We start from the raw sequence: 17,726 nt of genomic DNA on the forward strand, positions 1-17,726 counted from the left end.
ATACATATAAAGCTTTCTTCATCAGTCTCCCAAATGTAATATAAAATTAATGTGATATATGATGAGCTGAATTCAAAATTAACTTTGGGTGCTCTTGAACCCATAATTTAAAAGAAACATCTATTATTCTCTTTTTAGTTTATATTATTTTCTCAAGCTGGCGAGGACACACTGACCTGGCAAATAGATTTTTCAGATGCTCTTAAATAGTTAATTAGGACCATTGAAAAAAATGAAATAGTGAGTGATGTTGGTTCTCCACTGCTTGACCAAACACACTATAGTGATTTTGGTCTTGTGTTTTAAAACTCTGTAATAATCCATGAGACAAATGATGAGAGCCCAAGACACAAAGGAAGACTTTGCACTACTTTTCACCATTCATTTGAAAAGGACTTTCTTTTCTCTTTGGCATTCATTCACTCCTTCATTCATTTATTCGTTCACTCAACACACATTTATTGAGAAGTTGAGGTACAATGTCAAGTGCTGCAGAATACAATGAGAAAAATCTTGATCTATCATGTTCTCTCTTTCCCCACAACCATTTTGCTCTAATGTGTCTTCATCTCCTCATGCCTCAATCCCTCCAAAATCTTCCTAGTTAATGCTTCCGACCCAAAGCCCACCCTCCACAATTTAAATTATACTTGTCTGTAGAAAAATATTCCTTGATTAAGAGTGATCTGTTATCTACATTGACACCACTACCACCACCAATAATAATAATAATAATAATAATAATAGTAATTAATACTATTTTATGAGCCATTCAGTTTGTATACTGTACTATTTCATTTCATCCTCACTGTAACCATGAAAAGTAAAAATAATATTTTTATTTCATTTTTAACCACAATTCCTTACTAACGGGACATGTGTGCCTGTTAGGCACTGCACAGCTTCTCAAAGCCTTGAACAGGACTGGACACCGCCAGCCTCTCTTCTTGTTCCATGTGGATGTCTACGGGGAACTCGGTTTTTCTCAGGGCAACTGCTGAAAACCCAATTTCACAAGGATACGACATCTTGGAAAAGAACTGTAGTGTGAGCTGATCTTGAAACTGTACTCTCTTGAGCTCGTGCTGTGCTTGACAGATGTGGAGAACTGCTGTTTCTGTTGTGTATTTCAAGTATTCTATCTATCTATCTCAGTGCCAGGAGTGTGCCGGGGCACCTCAACACACTTCTTGCACAATTTGGGAACTTTGGCCCTAAGTAGAAACAGTCCCAGTTCAATTTTGTCTTTCCATACTGCTCATCTGGTATTTAACAAACTGAATTTTGTGTCTGAATTAACTGTATGCACAGGTCTCATGTCTGCTTCTAGATCACCTGCTCTGTGAAGCTCAGAGACCATTCCTTGTACACACTCTATTGCAGAAGCTAACACACTTTGTACCACAAAGAAAATGCTCAACAGTAATTTGTGGAATGTGTGAGTTTTTAAAAAAATTACACTACTGGAATGCCTTTCATATTTTCCCATTAAAATGTAAACATGTTTTTTGAACAGAGTGTACAGTCAATGTGTTGCTGACTAACGGATGGAGTGTAGAAAACCAATCTTTGAGTAAGTAGGCAGTGATTTTGAAGGGGGCATAACTTTTCTTACTGCTTGTAGTTTCCTTACACTTTTTGGAGTAGCATGTCTATAAGCTACTGTGTTCAAACGCATTAAATTCTGAATCACAGAAAAAATAAAAATAATTCTGAAGAATGTTATAGTGCAAGGTATTGTTTCTCTATGCCATTCATGCTATATAATAACTATGCCATTATTACATTGTCAATAATAAAGAGGCTATTGATAGAAAATACACTTTGAAAGGAAGTATTTGAGAGTAAATGATAGTATATTTTCCTTCAAGCATCTGAATACCAGGTCTTAAAAAGCTATCTGAGGAAGTATGAAATGGTTCCTATGTATGTGTGTGTGTGTTCGTTTTCTTTCTTTTCTGTTTTTCTCTCTTTTTTATTGTTAAAGGCTAGGAGTTGGATTCTACATGCTTTTCTGCCCTAAAAAGTAAATAAGCTTCTAATGAGTCAATCGGATTTAGGTCCAATATCATTCAAGAGAATCAATAGCCAGCTATTTGTGTTTTCTTTCAATGAATTAAACAGCTGACAGTTACTGGCAAAACTCACATACACTGAGCCATTTGTCTATTAAAATTAAAGTGGTAAAACTAAATATGGAGACGAGATGGAGAACACAACCAATTTGGGGGACTGTCGGGCTCGTTCCCAGGACTGTTCTCTCCTTCTTGTGTCTGTTTCCCGACAGACTGAAGTTTTAGCCTCTGCATTCCCGAAGGAGGACCAGCGCTGTAAATTAATTCACGTTCAGGCTCACAGGCCTCCGAGCACAGCCCGCTCCGGAGGCGGGAGGGCCCCGGTTACCTGCAGTTTCCCGGTCCGCGGCCAGCTCCCCGTTGATGCCGTTCTCCCTGGTGTCCGGGTAGGCGCCCGGGGGCCCGTGCTCTCCGAAGGGGCCCCCCTCCCGGTAGGGGAGCCCATTGGCGCTTCTGGCCAGGCCCTCGCCGGCCCCGGCCTGGTCCTTCATCTCAGGCGGGTGCGGGTGCGGGTGCGGGTGCGGGTGCGGGTGCGCCGGGGCCTCCGTCAGCGGGGCTGAGGTCCAGTGCGGTGCCTTGGCCTCGTCTTTCCGATCATCTGCCATCCTTCAGCGCCCTGTCGCCTCTCCTGTGATTGGAAGAGAAAAGCTAGTAGCCATCACTTTGGGGGAATCTGATGATAGTAGTAGTACCAAGGTAGAGCAAGTTCAGAGCAAACTCAGCGGTTAGCTATGGTCAACACAAAAACCCCATTTCAGTAACCTTTGCATATCAAGAGGTAGCCCTTGGGAACACTTTTAGTTCTGGTTTTTACAAATCTTTTTTGACATATCTATTCTTTTAATATAAGATCTCCATCAATCTATACACTTTTTAAAAAAAAACAAACACTGATGTTTGGCATTAAGGATACAGCTTAGCTAGCTTTTATTGATACATGATGTTAACTGTTCAGTAGAGCCAAGGAATCCTGCACTCTGAGAAAACTGAGTAGAAAAAGCCGGGGAAAGGGCTGAGGAGAGACGCTGGATTGATTACTCCAAATGCTCTTGACGTAAGCAAGGACTGTCTCTGATGAAACTAAGAATATTGTCCTTTTTTCAAAAACAGTAACTCCAGCAAAAACCTTCAAACAAGGAAACAAAACTTATATTAAAGCAAATCTATTTCTTTCTACCATGCTCTGTGCAGAGGCATAACAAATAAATTAAGCTGTAAAGAAAGTAAGCTTTCCTACCACATGCTAAGAGGCACCTGTCTGTTTTTACCGAATTTTGATGCTCTCCTCAGGTCCCTATTCTGGTTCTCTAGTCATACCAAGAAGAGGTCGATGAGTTAACTCATTTCAACTAGTTTAAGTACAACATCAAACCTCCCCCCAAATTACTTCTCATAAGTGTTCTGTTTATCATCTCCAAGGACACAGTTAAACAGGATGTAAAAAGTTTAGCTTTTAAAACTCCGATGAAAGAGTTTGTGAATAAACATCATATAGATTTGTCACTGATGATATGTGAAGAACAGTATGCACGGAAGGGTTTCCTCATTTACAAAATGAAGGCAATGATGCCTCGGTTATTGGTTTGTTACACGGTTTAAACTGAATGAAACAAAGGGCTCGGCACCATCCCTGGCACGTGCAATAAACAGTAGCTAGTACCTTTGTTATTGTTATTACAATTACACTATCTGGCATCATACCACAGTCATTACATATAAAATATTTTAGGTAGGTTTCTAGAATTGCTGGCATAGGAACAGGAGCCTGAAACCTTGGTAAGGTCAATAGCAAGAGCTATTGACCAGATATGGCACAGGACTGAACAAACATCCCAAGACAGACGGCCAAGGCCTGAGACACAAAAGCTCGATGGGAGGAGCATCCTCAGAACGAACTGCTCCGGGTACTTCTGAAAACTCCGCTACATCTTTTATAGAGACGATTCAGCAACGCCATTGTCTTCTAGTCCAACATCAAAGCACCTAATCCAGGAGTCTAAGGACTGCGTTCCTTCTGAGTTGCTGTGGCATCTTCATATGTCTAATATTAGGACTGAATAAATTATCTAGACTCAAATTATGACCTTCCAGATCACAATAATTTATCGGTAGTGAGGCTCTTGGCTCAGTATCCTTGTTGTTATATGATTAATTTCCTAACTTTTCCTTTACCAGAACAGTTTAATTAAAATTTCCATAGTCTCATGTGGTCCAATCTATTCTGCACGCAGAGTGAACACTTGTAAACAGAAAAGACTTCACATAAAGGCATACATGCCTTGTTAATGTCACTTTTTTCTAAATTCATAGTTTTTATATTTTAGAACAGTTTTAGATTTGTACAAAAATCAAGCAGATAGAATAGAGTTCCCATGTATCCCCACCCTACATACAATTTCCTGTTATTTATTAACATCTTACATTAGAATAGTACATTTGTTATAGTTAACGAAATAATAGTGATGCATTATTATTAGCTAAAGTCCATAGTTTATTCAGATTACCTTAGTTTTTACCTAATGTCCATTTTTTTTGTCTCATAGTCCCATCCAGGATACTATATTATATTTAATTTTCATGTCTTTTAGGTTCTTCTTGGCTGTGAGGGTTTCTCAGGTTTTCCTTGTTTTTGATGACTTTGAGAAGTACTAGTTAGGTAAATTATAAGATGCCCCTCTATGGAAAATGGTCTAACTTTTTTCATGTTTAGTCTTCAATTATGTGTTTTTGGGAGGAAGACCACCAGTGGTAAAGTGCTCAAATGAGCCTGGGAAATGCTGAGTTACACAGGCATGTGTAATACTAGCTGAGAGCTTTGCATATGCTGGGTCACAGTGGAATCTCAGGGAAGGGCAGTGAAATGGAGACAATCCCAACCAATTGGCCACAGAACCCTTTATCTGATGCCATGTTTATCAACATTTCTAAAAGGATTTGAGAAATACTTAGCTTTTCACTTTAGCCCATGTTTAGCTCTGGCAGTTCTAGCCACAGACTCTCAAAGTAAATAAAATAATATGAGCACCCACAGTTCCCAGCTAAAACTGGCAGTTTTTCCCGCAGGGCTCTCTGGAAAAGATTTCTCAGTGACTAAAAATCCTCATCTTGAACCCCAAAAACCAATGCCTAAAGGCGGGGAGTGCTACCTGGCAATGGTAAAATGTTAAGGTAATTTGTTTTCAAGAAACCAGGCATTCAAAAAGCCAACTCCTCAGTGTTTAGTGCTTCAGAGTTTCGGATTCTTTCTTTTTAATCCATCAATAGAAAATAATTTTGTAAGAAGAAAGGGGTGGTTTTCCATGCTGACTTCAATTAATATCAGAGGCACAAATGAAGTGAATTTATAACCTAAAATGAATCACCCGACTTCCTGATAAAGACTATTCAGATAATACTCCTTAAAATGTACGCAGTTAATCAGATATCACTTTCCCATTTGTTGGGCTTTTGAAATGTACACAGTCTAACCATCTATTAAGTGACCATCTTAGGAGACACTGTTGGCCACATTCACGTATAATCACAGCGTAATATTATTAAAATAGCACCCACACATGGTAAATTTCACTTAAATTCCTAATCAGGATTTTGGGGTCACAGCTGATCTCTACTCTTCAAAATGCTATTATGACTTAGTTAAAAGTGATCACAGCCTCTTTTAATTATTTCTTCCTGATGTATAAAATTATTTTTACCTGAATCTCTCTGAAGACTGTGAATGTATGATTAAAGGAAATAAGAAAGCTGATAAAGGCAAATTGCTTCCAAATCTATAAGAGGAAACTGTGAGGTCCAAGGAACATTAGCATTCCATTCCTACTGTGTAATGAGAAAGACTCTCCTCGCTGCACATTGAAAAGATCACAAATCCTGACGGTTGAATAGGCGGAGAGCCACCACACAACCTTCTGGTTTGATAGAGCAAGCTGAGAACCTACTTAAACTCTTCGCCTTCCCCTCCAAAAAGCCTAGCTTAACACTGTGAGCAAGGAATTCTAGAGTTAAGTTTTTAAAAAACAGTACTAAGTCCAAGACATTGATTTGTAATTTATAATAGATTACAATGAAATCTTGTCTGTTAGGGCTAAGCACAAATGCAAATATAAATGAAGATATAGTTACTTGTAATATGGACTTTTTAAAATAGAAATCCAAAAAGTTGAAATTTCTACTGATATCAGAATAAGATATTTGACTTATCATATCATGGCTATTATATGGCCCCAGTATTATTCCCAAAAGACAGACAGTTGGGAAAAATGGTTAAGAGAAGATCTTGTGCTACCAGAAATGTTAATCATGGACTTCAGTGATAAGCTTGAATCTCTGCTACTCTTGGTAATTAAACAATTTCCTCTTGGTATTTGAAAGTTCTCTAAGGGTAGATGTATTTCTTCCTTCATCAGAATTCAGCTTTTAAAATTCCAGTCCCCCCCGCCCCCAATAAGCCTTCTCTCAATCCAATGCTCCTTGGTAAGAATATGCATGTTTTCACCCCAGCTGTTGAATCACTGATAAATGTCACACTTTAATTAATTTTACTGATGGATAATTATGAAAGATGTAGGATTCTTTAGTGCTCAACAATCTGACAAAACCTTTGATTTCAATGACATGAGCTAAACTATATCACTTGGCATGGATCAGATTTCTAAACTTTAATATTCAGCCTGTATCATCTTCTATCATCATAATAAAAGTGTTATAACTGGAATGAAAACAGTAGTTCCATAGATTAAATTCCAAGTTGAAATGGTATATGAATTAATTCCTTGTCTATGTAGCGTCTGTAAAACTTTACAGTTTTGCTTTTTAGGTAGATTTAATGTATACTTGTTTAATATTGCAAAGTAAAATTAGTACTTTTCCAATATTGATTAGAAGGTCTTAGTACCATGAATCAGGAGCCTTGCAAATATCCAAGTCACTTAGATAATTCTATTTAAGAAACACCAAAAAAGAGAAGAAAGCAAGCAAGTAAAAGAGTGAGAGCAACAACAACAACAAATAAGGAAAGAAAGAACAGAAAAAAGAAAATATCCAACTCAACAGAAAACATGGCTATCATGGAAAATTCAACTCATGGCTTGGGGCAGGGATAACCAACTTTCAGTTACTTACTAGAAAATGTTTTACCTAATATGATAATTAATCTGGGTCCCAGAGACTCATTTTGGAGCTTATGGGTAGGTCTGTCAGTCAGTACTGCTATTGCTTATCAGATTTCTAGAATATTGATTATATTAATAATTACATTTCTATTATATTGAGATTCTCTTGTATTTAAATGCATCTGTCTTAAACATTTTCCAAACCTAAGGCTATAATGCTCTACGTTTTAAAACTCTAGGATTTTACTTGAGTACCTAGTTGCCCAGATACGTACATAAATTCATACTTTTTTGTGTATGAGAACAAATTGGGACTTGCCCACACAGGAAATCCCAAATCCTAACTCCAAATCTGCAAGACCACTCTTAAAAACATTGTCTTTTGTGATATGATTGTCCCTAGCATAGGATATATACAATATGTTAATTTGTATTGGAATTTAGAAATGAGACAATTTGCATTTTGCTGATTTCTAATATTTCTTAGACTATCTGGTAATACAGCTGTCCCCATATTTTTCCTTAATTGCCAGAAGCTTTAATGCTTAACTGTAGTATGTACCTCAGTCTAAGTCTTTGGTACTGTATTCTGTTACTTATTTTATATATAATTCAATTGCAGAGCATCAAGTCCTTTCTCAAATCAGGCAGAATATATATTTCAAATAATATCTGTACCTCTTGCCTTCCAACATTTTGCTTTAGGGCATCATTCTTTGAGAAAATTATATATTATTACTTAGCACACAATAGCTTTCATGTTTTCCTTGATGTACATATAAAGTGAATGAGATACAAAATGAACATCAATCTTTTCCACAGGAAGCATTTTATGAAAACTTACATAATATTCTACATCTTTCAGATAGATTACAGGTTAAACAAACTCTAATGAAAATATGATTTCTTGAAAAACTAACATTCCTTAGTTTTTTTAAAAAGAATTTTTCCTTTATCCATCTTCCCTAGAATACTCTTTTAATTTACCATCCAAGCAAATGTTGCTTTAAAAAGAACAATAACTTTAAAATGACAACTTACTTTTTGGAAGTGGCCAAATAACACACTTTTGTTGGTTCTCCCTAAGAGTTATAAAGTCATATGTGCACATTAAAATTTAATGTGCTTGAAGGCTAGTTTACAAAGAGAAGCATTTTCATCTGGAACTCCATCTATCATTGGACTCCCTGCCTATTGCACATGAAAAAAAAAGCCTGACATGCTCTGATAGTTCTTGTATTTTCTGTTCTTTAAAGCAAGTAGCGGAGAGATAGGTTTACTTAAGTGTATCTAACTGAAGTTCCTGAGCACATGTGCCCTGAGGGCCTGCAGATACAAAAAATAAAATAAAATAAGGTGCCGCTGTCACATTTCCTTCACTATTCAAAGGGAAGAAATAAGAAAGCAGAAATACTCAGATGAAAACGTCCCTGACAGCTCTGCTGTATTTTTGAGCTACTGAAGAATTTCTTTTCTAAGGGCAAATCGAGGGCTAAGGATATAAATTGCAGATACATTTTATTCAAAATAAACCATTTTCTAATTTTTTGTCTCCTTAGTTGGAGGTTTTCACATTTTTCCTTCAAAGTATGAAAAGTGTCGTGCAAAAGTAAGATGCACATAACCGAGGCATGACAGTAATATCACACAAACGGCCTGAAGCACCAGTTAGCTGGAAGGCAGGTTTTGAATATTTGTTGAATGTTGACTGAATAATTCACCAACCTCCTAACTCCAGATAAACACAGGGAAAAGGTTCTGTTAGCCATGAATGCTTGGTCAACACTAGCTCCATCGTGAGGGGAGAGTGGGCTGGAAACCCAGTTTTCAGGCATCGTAGGAGGACTGGTACTGAAGTTCCAACTGCACTGGGAGCACATGAAGAACAACACTACGGAGATCAAACTACTAGACCTAACAGAACTTGGTGTACATCATAAAGAGCATGTGACATGTAGGTGTACAAATATATTTGAGATAAACGACTTCATCCCATCCCGGGAACGATTTTAAACTCATGAAACGGAAAGGCTCTTTGGTGTTCATCTGCTTCTAATGCATCTTAAAGTGTTTTCAGCCAGTTACCTCCAGCATCAATCTAATAAACTAGAATTTCTGGGTATGGGCTTTGGGAATTGGTACTTTAACAAGTTCACCAGGTGATTCTAGACACTAAAGGTTGCAAGCCTGCTGCACAGGACTTAGGAAAAGAACAGAGGGATGGAAATACAAACTCCTGTAGAATAACTGGCACAAAGGGAAGAGGAAATTATCTTGATACACCATGGAATCATTGTTTTGGGTTTTTTTAATATATCTTTATTGATTTCTGAGAGAGGAAAGGAGAGGGACAGAGAGAGATAGAAACATCAATGATGAGAGAGTCATTGATCAGCTGCCTCCTGCACGCCCCAGACTGGGGATCGGGCCCGCAACCCGGGCATGTGCCCTGACTGGGAATCGAACCCCGATCACCTGGATCTTAGGCTGACGCTCAACTGCTGAGCCACGGCCGGCCGGGCCATGGAATCGCTCTTACAAATAGAAGCTGAACCTCTGACTTCCTCAGTCTAGGACATTTACGAAGAGGTGATGGATTCCAGTCATGCGACTGGCTGCTTTTAATCAGCTTCCTGGGAATACATCAGTTCTCTGTTGTGTCTAATCCTACTTAGAGACGCAGACATATCTCAGAAGAATGTTTAAAACTATCCATTGTCTGTGATATAAACCTACTTCATATTGTGAAAACAAGGACTAATCCTTGCTCACTCTATCAACATCTTAAAATTCTTTAGAATACTCCTTGGAATTTATTAGTGGTTTATGACAAAAGTATACTTGCCTAAAATATGTCAAGTCAAGTTATACTTTTCTTTACCTGTTAGGTCATTTTGGAGATGGATGTGAGTAATAGGTAAGATGTGAATGCGTGATAGATAATTCCTAGCCAGTAAAGCTCTCAAAGAAGTAAATCGATGATTTCATGTCTAGATAATTGAGACGTGTTGAAAGTGCCATTTAGTAGAAGAGAACTTTTTCTCTTGGGATTCCCATCTAACTGCAGACCTCACTGTTTTTCTTTGGATTACAATATTAAAAAGATCACAAAGCATAGAAATAGTCCCTGATTATAGTTATTACTAGGCAGCTTTAAATACCCTCAAAAGTTGGCAAAAGGAGAAACAATGAAGGCTTGGAAAATCTAAAGGAAAACTACACTGCGTGCCAGATAGGCATGTCTCCATTTTCATAATGGGCTTGGCACCGGCAGTTCTAGAATGTTTTCTATGATATGGTTTTCCCTGTCATCACGTAATGTGGCAATTCAATAAAAACACTGGGATTATAATTTTGTACTGCTGCATATCCAAAGACAGACAAAGAGTAAAACAACCAGTTACATAATACGATTAAGCACATGAATATTGGTTCCCTTTTCCATGTGGGCTCAATTATGCCTGGACTACTACTATCCATACCAGTACTACAAAACTGAAACTTTTGTTTTAACCCTTAACAACAGTGGAAGTTTATACAGAATCCATATCTTTACTTATCAATGCTGACGAAGTCTAAGCTTAAATAGTTGTTGACTGACTATAACTCTGCACCCCTTCTCTCTGTCTTCTGTGCATGACTAAGAAAAAAGTCCTCGATGACATCAAAAAGTTAAACTGAAAATCCAGATATTTGTGTCATGCCTTCTCTGCTCTCTTCAAGCTGACTGTAAAATACCTATAAGAATGACTGATTCTCTATCACATGCCAGGACTAATAAACAATTCACACGAAGGGAGCTGATGGGCACACAGTTTTGAAGATGATGGATACAGAGCATACAGCAAGCCCGAGTTAGTTTGTTGGTAGAATTACATAAGATAATACAAATAAAGCATAATTCCAGGCAAGTTAGAAGCGCACAATAAATGCTACCTATGATTAGCTATTTTATGGCTTTTATTTGAATATTTTTAGCAATAGGAGTCAGTGTATAGTTTGCCTTGTAGTAAAAAGCTGAGGTCAGAAAGAGGAAATCATTTGACCAAGTCAGACACTCCCAGGGAGATCTAGAGCGAGAAGCCAAATCCACTAACATGCATTCATTGTTTGCTCTTTCCCCAAGCAGTGAGGCTGGCGGAATGGGGTTGGAACTTGAAAGAGAATGCAATCCAGATAAGGACACTAACTTCTAAACCCGTTCCACTGATGACGATCTACCTTATTAAACCTCCTGGACATCACAGCTTAGCCTAGCCGATGGTAAATGTGCGCAGAACACCACAACCAAAAAGCACTGGCAACACAGCACAGTGCGGGGTGGCAGTTATCTTAGGGATTGCGTGCCTGAGGGGGACTGTGACTCACTGACACTGCCCAGCATCACGAGAGTATCACACTGCGTATCGCTAACCTGGGGAAAGGTCAAAATTCAAAATTCCAAGTGCGGTTTCTACTAAATGCATACATATCGCTTGCATGCCATCATAAAGCTGACAGATCGTAAGTCGGGAACCGTCTGTATTTATACATTGCTGTAACGAGCATATAGTGAGCCTTCACTTAATTTCGGGTCATCATCAATCATCAATTCATTTATTATGCCTTCGAAAAGCTTTTCGATCAACAGTTACTAAATACCAGCATCATATCAAGAGTTCTGTTAGGCACTAGGAATACAACAGTGATTAAGATATAGATTCTGGCCACAAACAACTTACACTATACTGAGGAAGGCAAGATGTGTCTGAAAAATGCAAGATAATGCAGTAAATGCAATCATAGAATAAACCACAGGTGTTACATGCATATAAACCTTCTGAATCATAGATATATTTAAAATAGGGGGGGAAAATGAATGGATGCAAAATAATTGTATTACATTCATTTTTCAAAATACTACACGAATGCATACATGGAGAGTCCAAAATCTAGTTAATTATATTAAACACTAATTTTCTTCTAGAGAAAGGGAAAGTATGAGTCATAGTAAAGTAAAGTAAAGTTTGAGTCATATAAAACAGGTCGATTTCTTCTTTGGATGTAAGGCAGGCTGAGTGCTATGCTATGCTGTGCTGTGCCACTGCTGGCAGTAATTGTGACTCAGGGGGATTCTGAGTAAGTTGAAAGTAGTCTTGTTCGCTCTGTCAGTTGAGTTGGGCCCAAAAGGAAGCAAGCAGAATTCTTATCATTTGGAATTCCTTCATAACTCAGGTCTGATCCAATTGGGTTAGTCTTCATATACTGTTCAGCTTACTTTTATGAGCAGGCATATCTTTGTGTACCCTTGAGTGAATTCTAGAAACTAGGTCGTTTTTTTACAGCTCGCTGGTTGTATGTATTCTGCGAAACTTTTCAAGTGATATGATGTGGCACGAATCTGCTCAATTCTCCAGGCCTGAAATATATACAGTTACTCTATGTTTTAGAGATGGTAAAAAACTGAGCTGGAAAAAAATATTCAAGTAAAGCAACATCCACAGTGATTAAGTTTTCCACAAAGACAAATATTCCAATCTAATATGTGAAAGTCTTAATATAAGTATAGGCACAGATGTGGTCACATCATATGGTGGGCCCATAGGTAAAAACATTTTGATATATAAATAGACCTATCATAGACAAATCAGGCAAAGAGGACCTGGCCAAGAGCAAATAAAATCATGATTTGGAATGTAAAAAAATGTTAAATTAATTTAAAAATAAAATACATTTATAGAAAAGTCAAAATTCTGAAGACGTTATTTTTTTAAATATATTTTCTGCTTTCATGTCTTGTTTTATTTTAGCTAAATGAGTAGTAAATTCTGAAAATTTAGTTTAGAAAGTTCAGAGTTAACCTATGTAAAAAATGTGAACTGAAGTTATCTAGAGCATGAAAGTATGCTCTAAATAACTACTTTTCTCCAAGAAAATGTCCATAAATAACTGCCATTTACTTTCGAGTGAGATCCATATTTCCAGTGGGTAGTTTGGTTGAGAATTTCTAAGCAGCAAGATTTAATTTCACCTTTCTTACCTTTTTCTCTGTTTGTTTCATCTTTAAAAAATATATTAGAATGAAATACTAAAATTAAAATTGTAATTCAGTGTCTCATATTTTAATCATAGAGGCAAAGGGAAACAGACTTTCTGTTGAACATAAAAATTTTCTTGGAAACTCAGGATAGTGCAAATTGTGATGCATAGCTACATCTCCTTTGAGGCCCCACAGACCTTAAGTATATAGGAGTTCAGTTTATTAGGAAAGGAAAGTTTTCTCAGGAATAACTTATAAGTAAGATAGGGACTACCTTACTCATACTTAACTAAAAGAAAAGAAAAGGTGAGACAAATGCCTTAAGCATGAGCAGGAGAGAGAAATGTGAGATTAGAAAACTTTCTCTTCTGATGGGGAAATATAACAATATTTAATGAACACCTGTTAAGTCACAGGCATGGTTCTAGATGCTGAGGATATGCAAATACTAGAAAGACTCAGCTTTTGGACTGAAGGAGCCATCAAGTGAAACCAACATGTCAATATACAGTTAGTGACAATACTCTAAGTGCTTTAATGTTGGAATAAAGGGGTTCTATGGAAGTTCCTAAGAAATAAGAAAATTCCTGGGAGACTTCAGAATGGCAAAACTTGCTTTCAGTCTTGAAGGGCATTCATGGTCGACAAGGACATAATTACACACACACACACACAGACACACACACAGACATGGGGGTATAAGAGAACCGGAAACATGGAGATGTTTCAGAATGTGTGAAACAGGAGTGGGAAGTGTCCAGATGATGAAGTATCTCGTCTGCCGGGCTGTGCAGTGTAAATGTTAACGGCTTATGTCTGAGAAACACTGAGCAGAGGAGTAACAAGATGAGGCTGACAAAGAGTTGTAGAAGGTTACGATCAGAAGCAGGAAAAGTGGACAGAGGGTCAATAATGCAACAATCAATGGGAGAGCATGTAAGAATTCGAATTACAGTAGGACTCATGGGAGTGGTGATGGGGGAAGATATAAGATATTCTGAGACACGGGGGTCTCTCAGTGTGCCAGAGGTCATACAAAATTCCTAGCCTCATAAAAGTTACATTTTAATGAGGTAACCATACAGGAACCAAGCACCAAATTAAAATATATAAAATTTATTATTTAATATGTAAATAGTTTGTATTCAATGTTAAATTATTAAATGTAATACTTTATATTTGATATAATACTTTAAATGAGAAGAAGCTAGCAAGGCAGGAGAAAGGCACTATTTCCAACTGGAGTTCAGGGAAGCATCTTAAAGGAGTAAACTCAGCAGAGAGACTAAAACGATGTGGAGGGTGCCAGCTATGCAAAGAACTGGGGCAAGAATGTTCAGGAAGGAAATGTGCGCTTTAAGCATGAAGGTGCTGGGGTGGGAATGAGCTTGGTGGGTTTGTGGCTGACTCGAGTAAGATACAGGAAGAGCGCTCTGAAAGCTAAGCAGAGCCCGGTCAGAGCTTGGGTTTATTTCTAAGTATGATGGGAAGGGGGAAAATAGGGAGATGTTGGTCAAGGGTACAAACTTCCAGTTATAAGACCAGTAAATTCTGGGGAGCCAATGTACAGATTGATAATTATAGTTAATAATACTGCATTATATACTTCTTTCTAAGTTGGTATAGAGTAGATGTAAATGTTCTCACCAAAACAAAGAAATGGAAATTATGTGACATGATGGAGGCGCTAGCTAGGCTATGGTGACGATCACTTTGTAATATATATCAAATCAACACACTGTACATCTTAAACATTTACAATGTTATATGTCAATTATATCTGGATGAAGCTGGGAAAGGGTGTGATGAGAAGTCCTTGCAGGATTTTGAGCAGAGTGGTAACTGTTTAAAAGACCATATGGTTCTTTTAAAAAGAAAAACAGCACAGCAGGGCAAGACTGGAAACAGTTCAGACGGGAGGCCCCTCCACTCGTCAGCTGAGGGGTGACGGCCCTCTGCTCACAGCGGTGCTAAGGGGATTGGAAGTCAGGAGATTCTGAATGCCAGAAGCAATAGCTGCAGGACGGGCTTGCCATGATTTAAACCACTGTGAAAAATATAAGTTAGAAGGGTTTTCTAGCCATTTTCTATGTACAAATATTTTAAACTGTGTACTATAGTTACTCAACTCTACAGTGAGAAAGTTATATAAAAATCATATCCCAGTATGTCATTTCCCCACAGAGCTTCACTGAACAATCAATTCTCTGTCCTCACGCTCCATTCAAATAACACTTTTGCAGCGTATATTTAAATGATCCATAGGTACATGTATGTATAGGTATATTATATGTGTGCGGGCATGTATATATTATATTATATTATATTATATTATATTATATTATATTATATTATATTATATTATTATAATATTATTATTATATTACCTTCTGATGCTATATTTTTCAATTCCTTTTGATTTTAAAACAGTTTCTTTTAGAATTCTTAGATTCCAAAATCAAGACTCACTCCAGTTGTAAACATATGCCAAAAAGGATACACCAACCAAAACAAAAGGCTTACACACTGCTGCCCAGTAGCCAGAACTTTCTAGGACCACAGCAATCTGTCTTGGAAAAAGGTTCTTTTTATTGTCTTGGCGCTCAGCTCTTTATTCAGAATTGATTACTACTGGATCTTCCCTAGAGCCCCGTTCAAAATGGTTTTAAATGACTCAAGCCTTGGCACCCCCCCACTAAAGTATTTGCTTTGGTGAGTTCTGAATGCCTCTCACAGAGACTACAACTGTCTCGGGATCACACTGCCTTCTGTAGTAATAGCTGAGCACATGGTGTGACCGGAGTCCTTGAGATCATCACAAAAAGTGCAGGGGGTGGGTGAGAAAAGAAAAAGGAGTAAAAAATAATAATAATAATAATAACTGCAAAAAGTTAGCAGGTTCCTGTCAGTCATTACAGTTCTCAGGAAGAAAGAGCTGACAGAGACACTTCAGCGTATCAGCCTCCAGGCTCAGCCACGTCGGGCTTTTTCTCATCGCCTTTCTTCCGAGTCACACACGTGGACGCATCAAACTGAGTGTCTTATGTGCCTGCAGAAGAGGCCACTTTTATCGGGGTTCATTCATTTTAAAACGCTCTCGGGGGCCATGAGAGCTTGATTAAATTACTAATTAATCTCAAAGGGAAAGGAGTTTCAACCCTCAAGGAAGAAGCAGCGATTGTACACTTACTGCAATGCAGCATTTTCACAAAAACCCGACATTCTGCAGTCACAGGAAACTGAAACCCTGTGACATTTCTTTAGCAGCAAAGTTGATTTTGTAGAGTACGTAGCTGATAGAATGGCTCTGACTCAACACCGACACAATATTCTTTACATATAAAATAATCAGATGCCCTGCTACCCTCCATCAAATAGCAGTGTTACCACCAACTGAATAGTACAGGGAGAGCAAATACGATGTGAGGCCTACATATGATTACTCGTGAGTTCATCAAAACGTCACAATTCTTTTAAAATCTTTGCAAAAGTACCAAATATGGGGTTTTTCCTCAATATTTTATCTTCACTTGTTATTTTTCTTTAAAAGGGCACATCCTTCAGATCAAAATGAGTTTAGACCATCCCAATTTATAACAAATTTTAGATATTCATTAGAGTCCAAATACTTATTTTTTCCCTAATGAAGCTTTCTGCATCTATTAATTAAGGAATTAATTCATTTAGCAAGAAGTTATTGAAGAAAACTAAGAGCAGTACTAGGCACTATAATTTTTTTGTCATAATGTTTATTTCTATAAGGAGGGTTTTAAAAATATCTTATTTGAGTACTGTAAGAATTAACTTTGATAAACTAATGTATCAAATACATTCACTATTTTAACATGACACTGAAATTATAATTCAGTTTTATCTCTAGGGTATGACTGGCATCACCTCTGCCAGGGATTGAACTACTTGATCAAACGTTCGAATATATAAATTCTGTAGACAGATTTTGCCTTGGTATAGCAGACTGCGAGCAGATTGTCGGAATCTCTTTCATCGTTTTCCTGAGCAGAGCAGGAGTGCATTTCCTAACGTCCCTGGCGACTGGGTTGGCTCATACACAACTCCCAGGTGTTCCTGGGTGGTCTTCACCCTTCTACCAGATGGATGGAGACAACGGCAAGGTGAAGCCACAAATGGAGGAATTCGGGATCCCCAGGTTGCCTATGGAGAAGAAGACAGACAACCTCCCATTCAAACACTCGCCCAGGGCCGTGCAATGAGCCAGAAATAACCTTTCAACACATTTCTGGATCTATGTGCTTTAGCCACTAACCTATTCTAACCAATATACTTGGTTTGAAGAAAAGTATAATGACTTTTTTTTTAAAGGATGAGACTAATAGAAGGGAGAGGGTTAAATAAAACAAATTTAAGTGACTACCCCCGATCAGTTGCCTGCACAGCAAATCCTGAGAGAAGCTGGCCGGCGGGTGTTGGCGTGGGAGAACTGCGACAGCGGAGAGGAAAGAGCGTTTCCCGCAGCTCTTCCTAAATCACCCTCTTCGTGCC

General features: G+C 37.9%; 1 protein-coding gene across 34 annotated transcripts in view; it reads right to left on the reverse strand.

The window, feature by feature from the left end:
• The window catches only part of MAP2 (microtubule associated protein 2), a 214,013-nt gene that overhangs the window by 49,294 nt on the left and 146,993 nt on the right, over positions 1 to 17,726 (reverse strand). For 32 of the 34 annotated variants that reach the window (XM_081143097.1, XM_081143129.1, XM_081143125.1 and 29 more), the window contains one exon: positions 2,404 to 2,703. In XM_081143097.1, the coding sequence (XP_080999223.1) occupies positions 2,404 to 2,680 (277 nt within the window). In that variant the 5' untranslated portion in view covers positions 2,681 to 2,703. Of the gene's footprint in view, positions 1 to 2,403; positions 2,724 to 17,726 lie in introns of all 34 variants that reach the window. The other 2 variants (XM_081143116.1, XM_081143126.1) reach the window with 1 other exon arrangement.

The sequence above is a fragment of the Miniopterus schreibersii genome (genome assembly GCF_964146895.1).
Source record: "Miniopterus schreibersii genome assembly, chromosome: 7".
Lineage (NCBI taxonomy): Eukaryota > Metazoa > Chordata > Mammalia > Chiroptera > Miniopteridae > Miniopterus > Miniopterus schreibersii.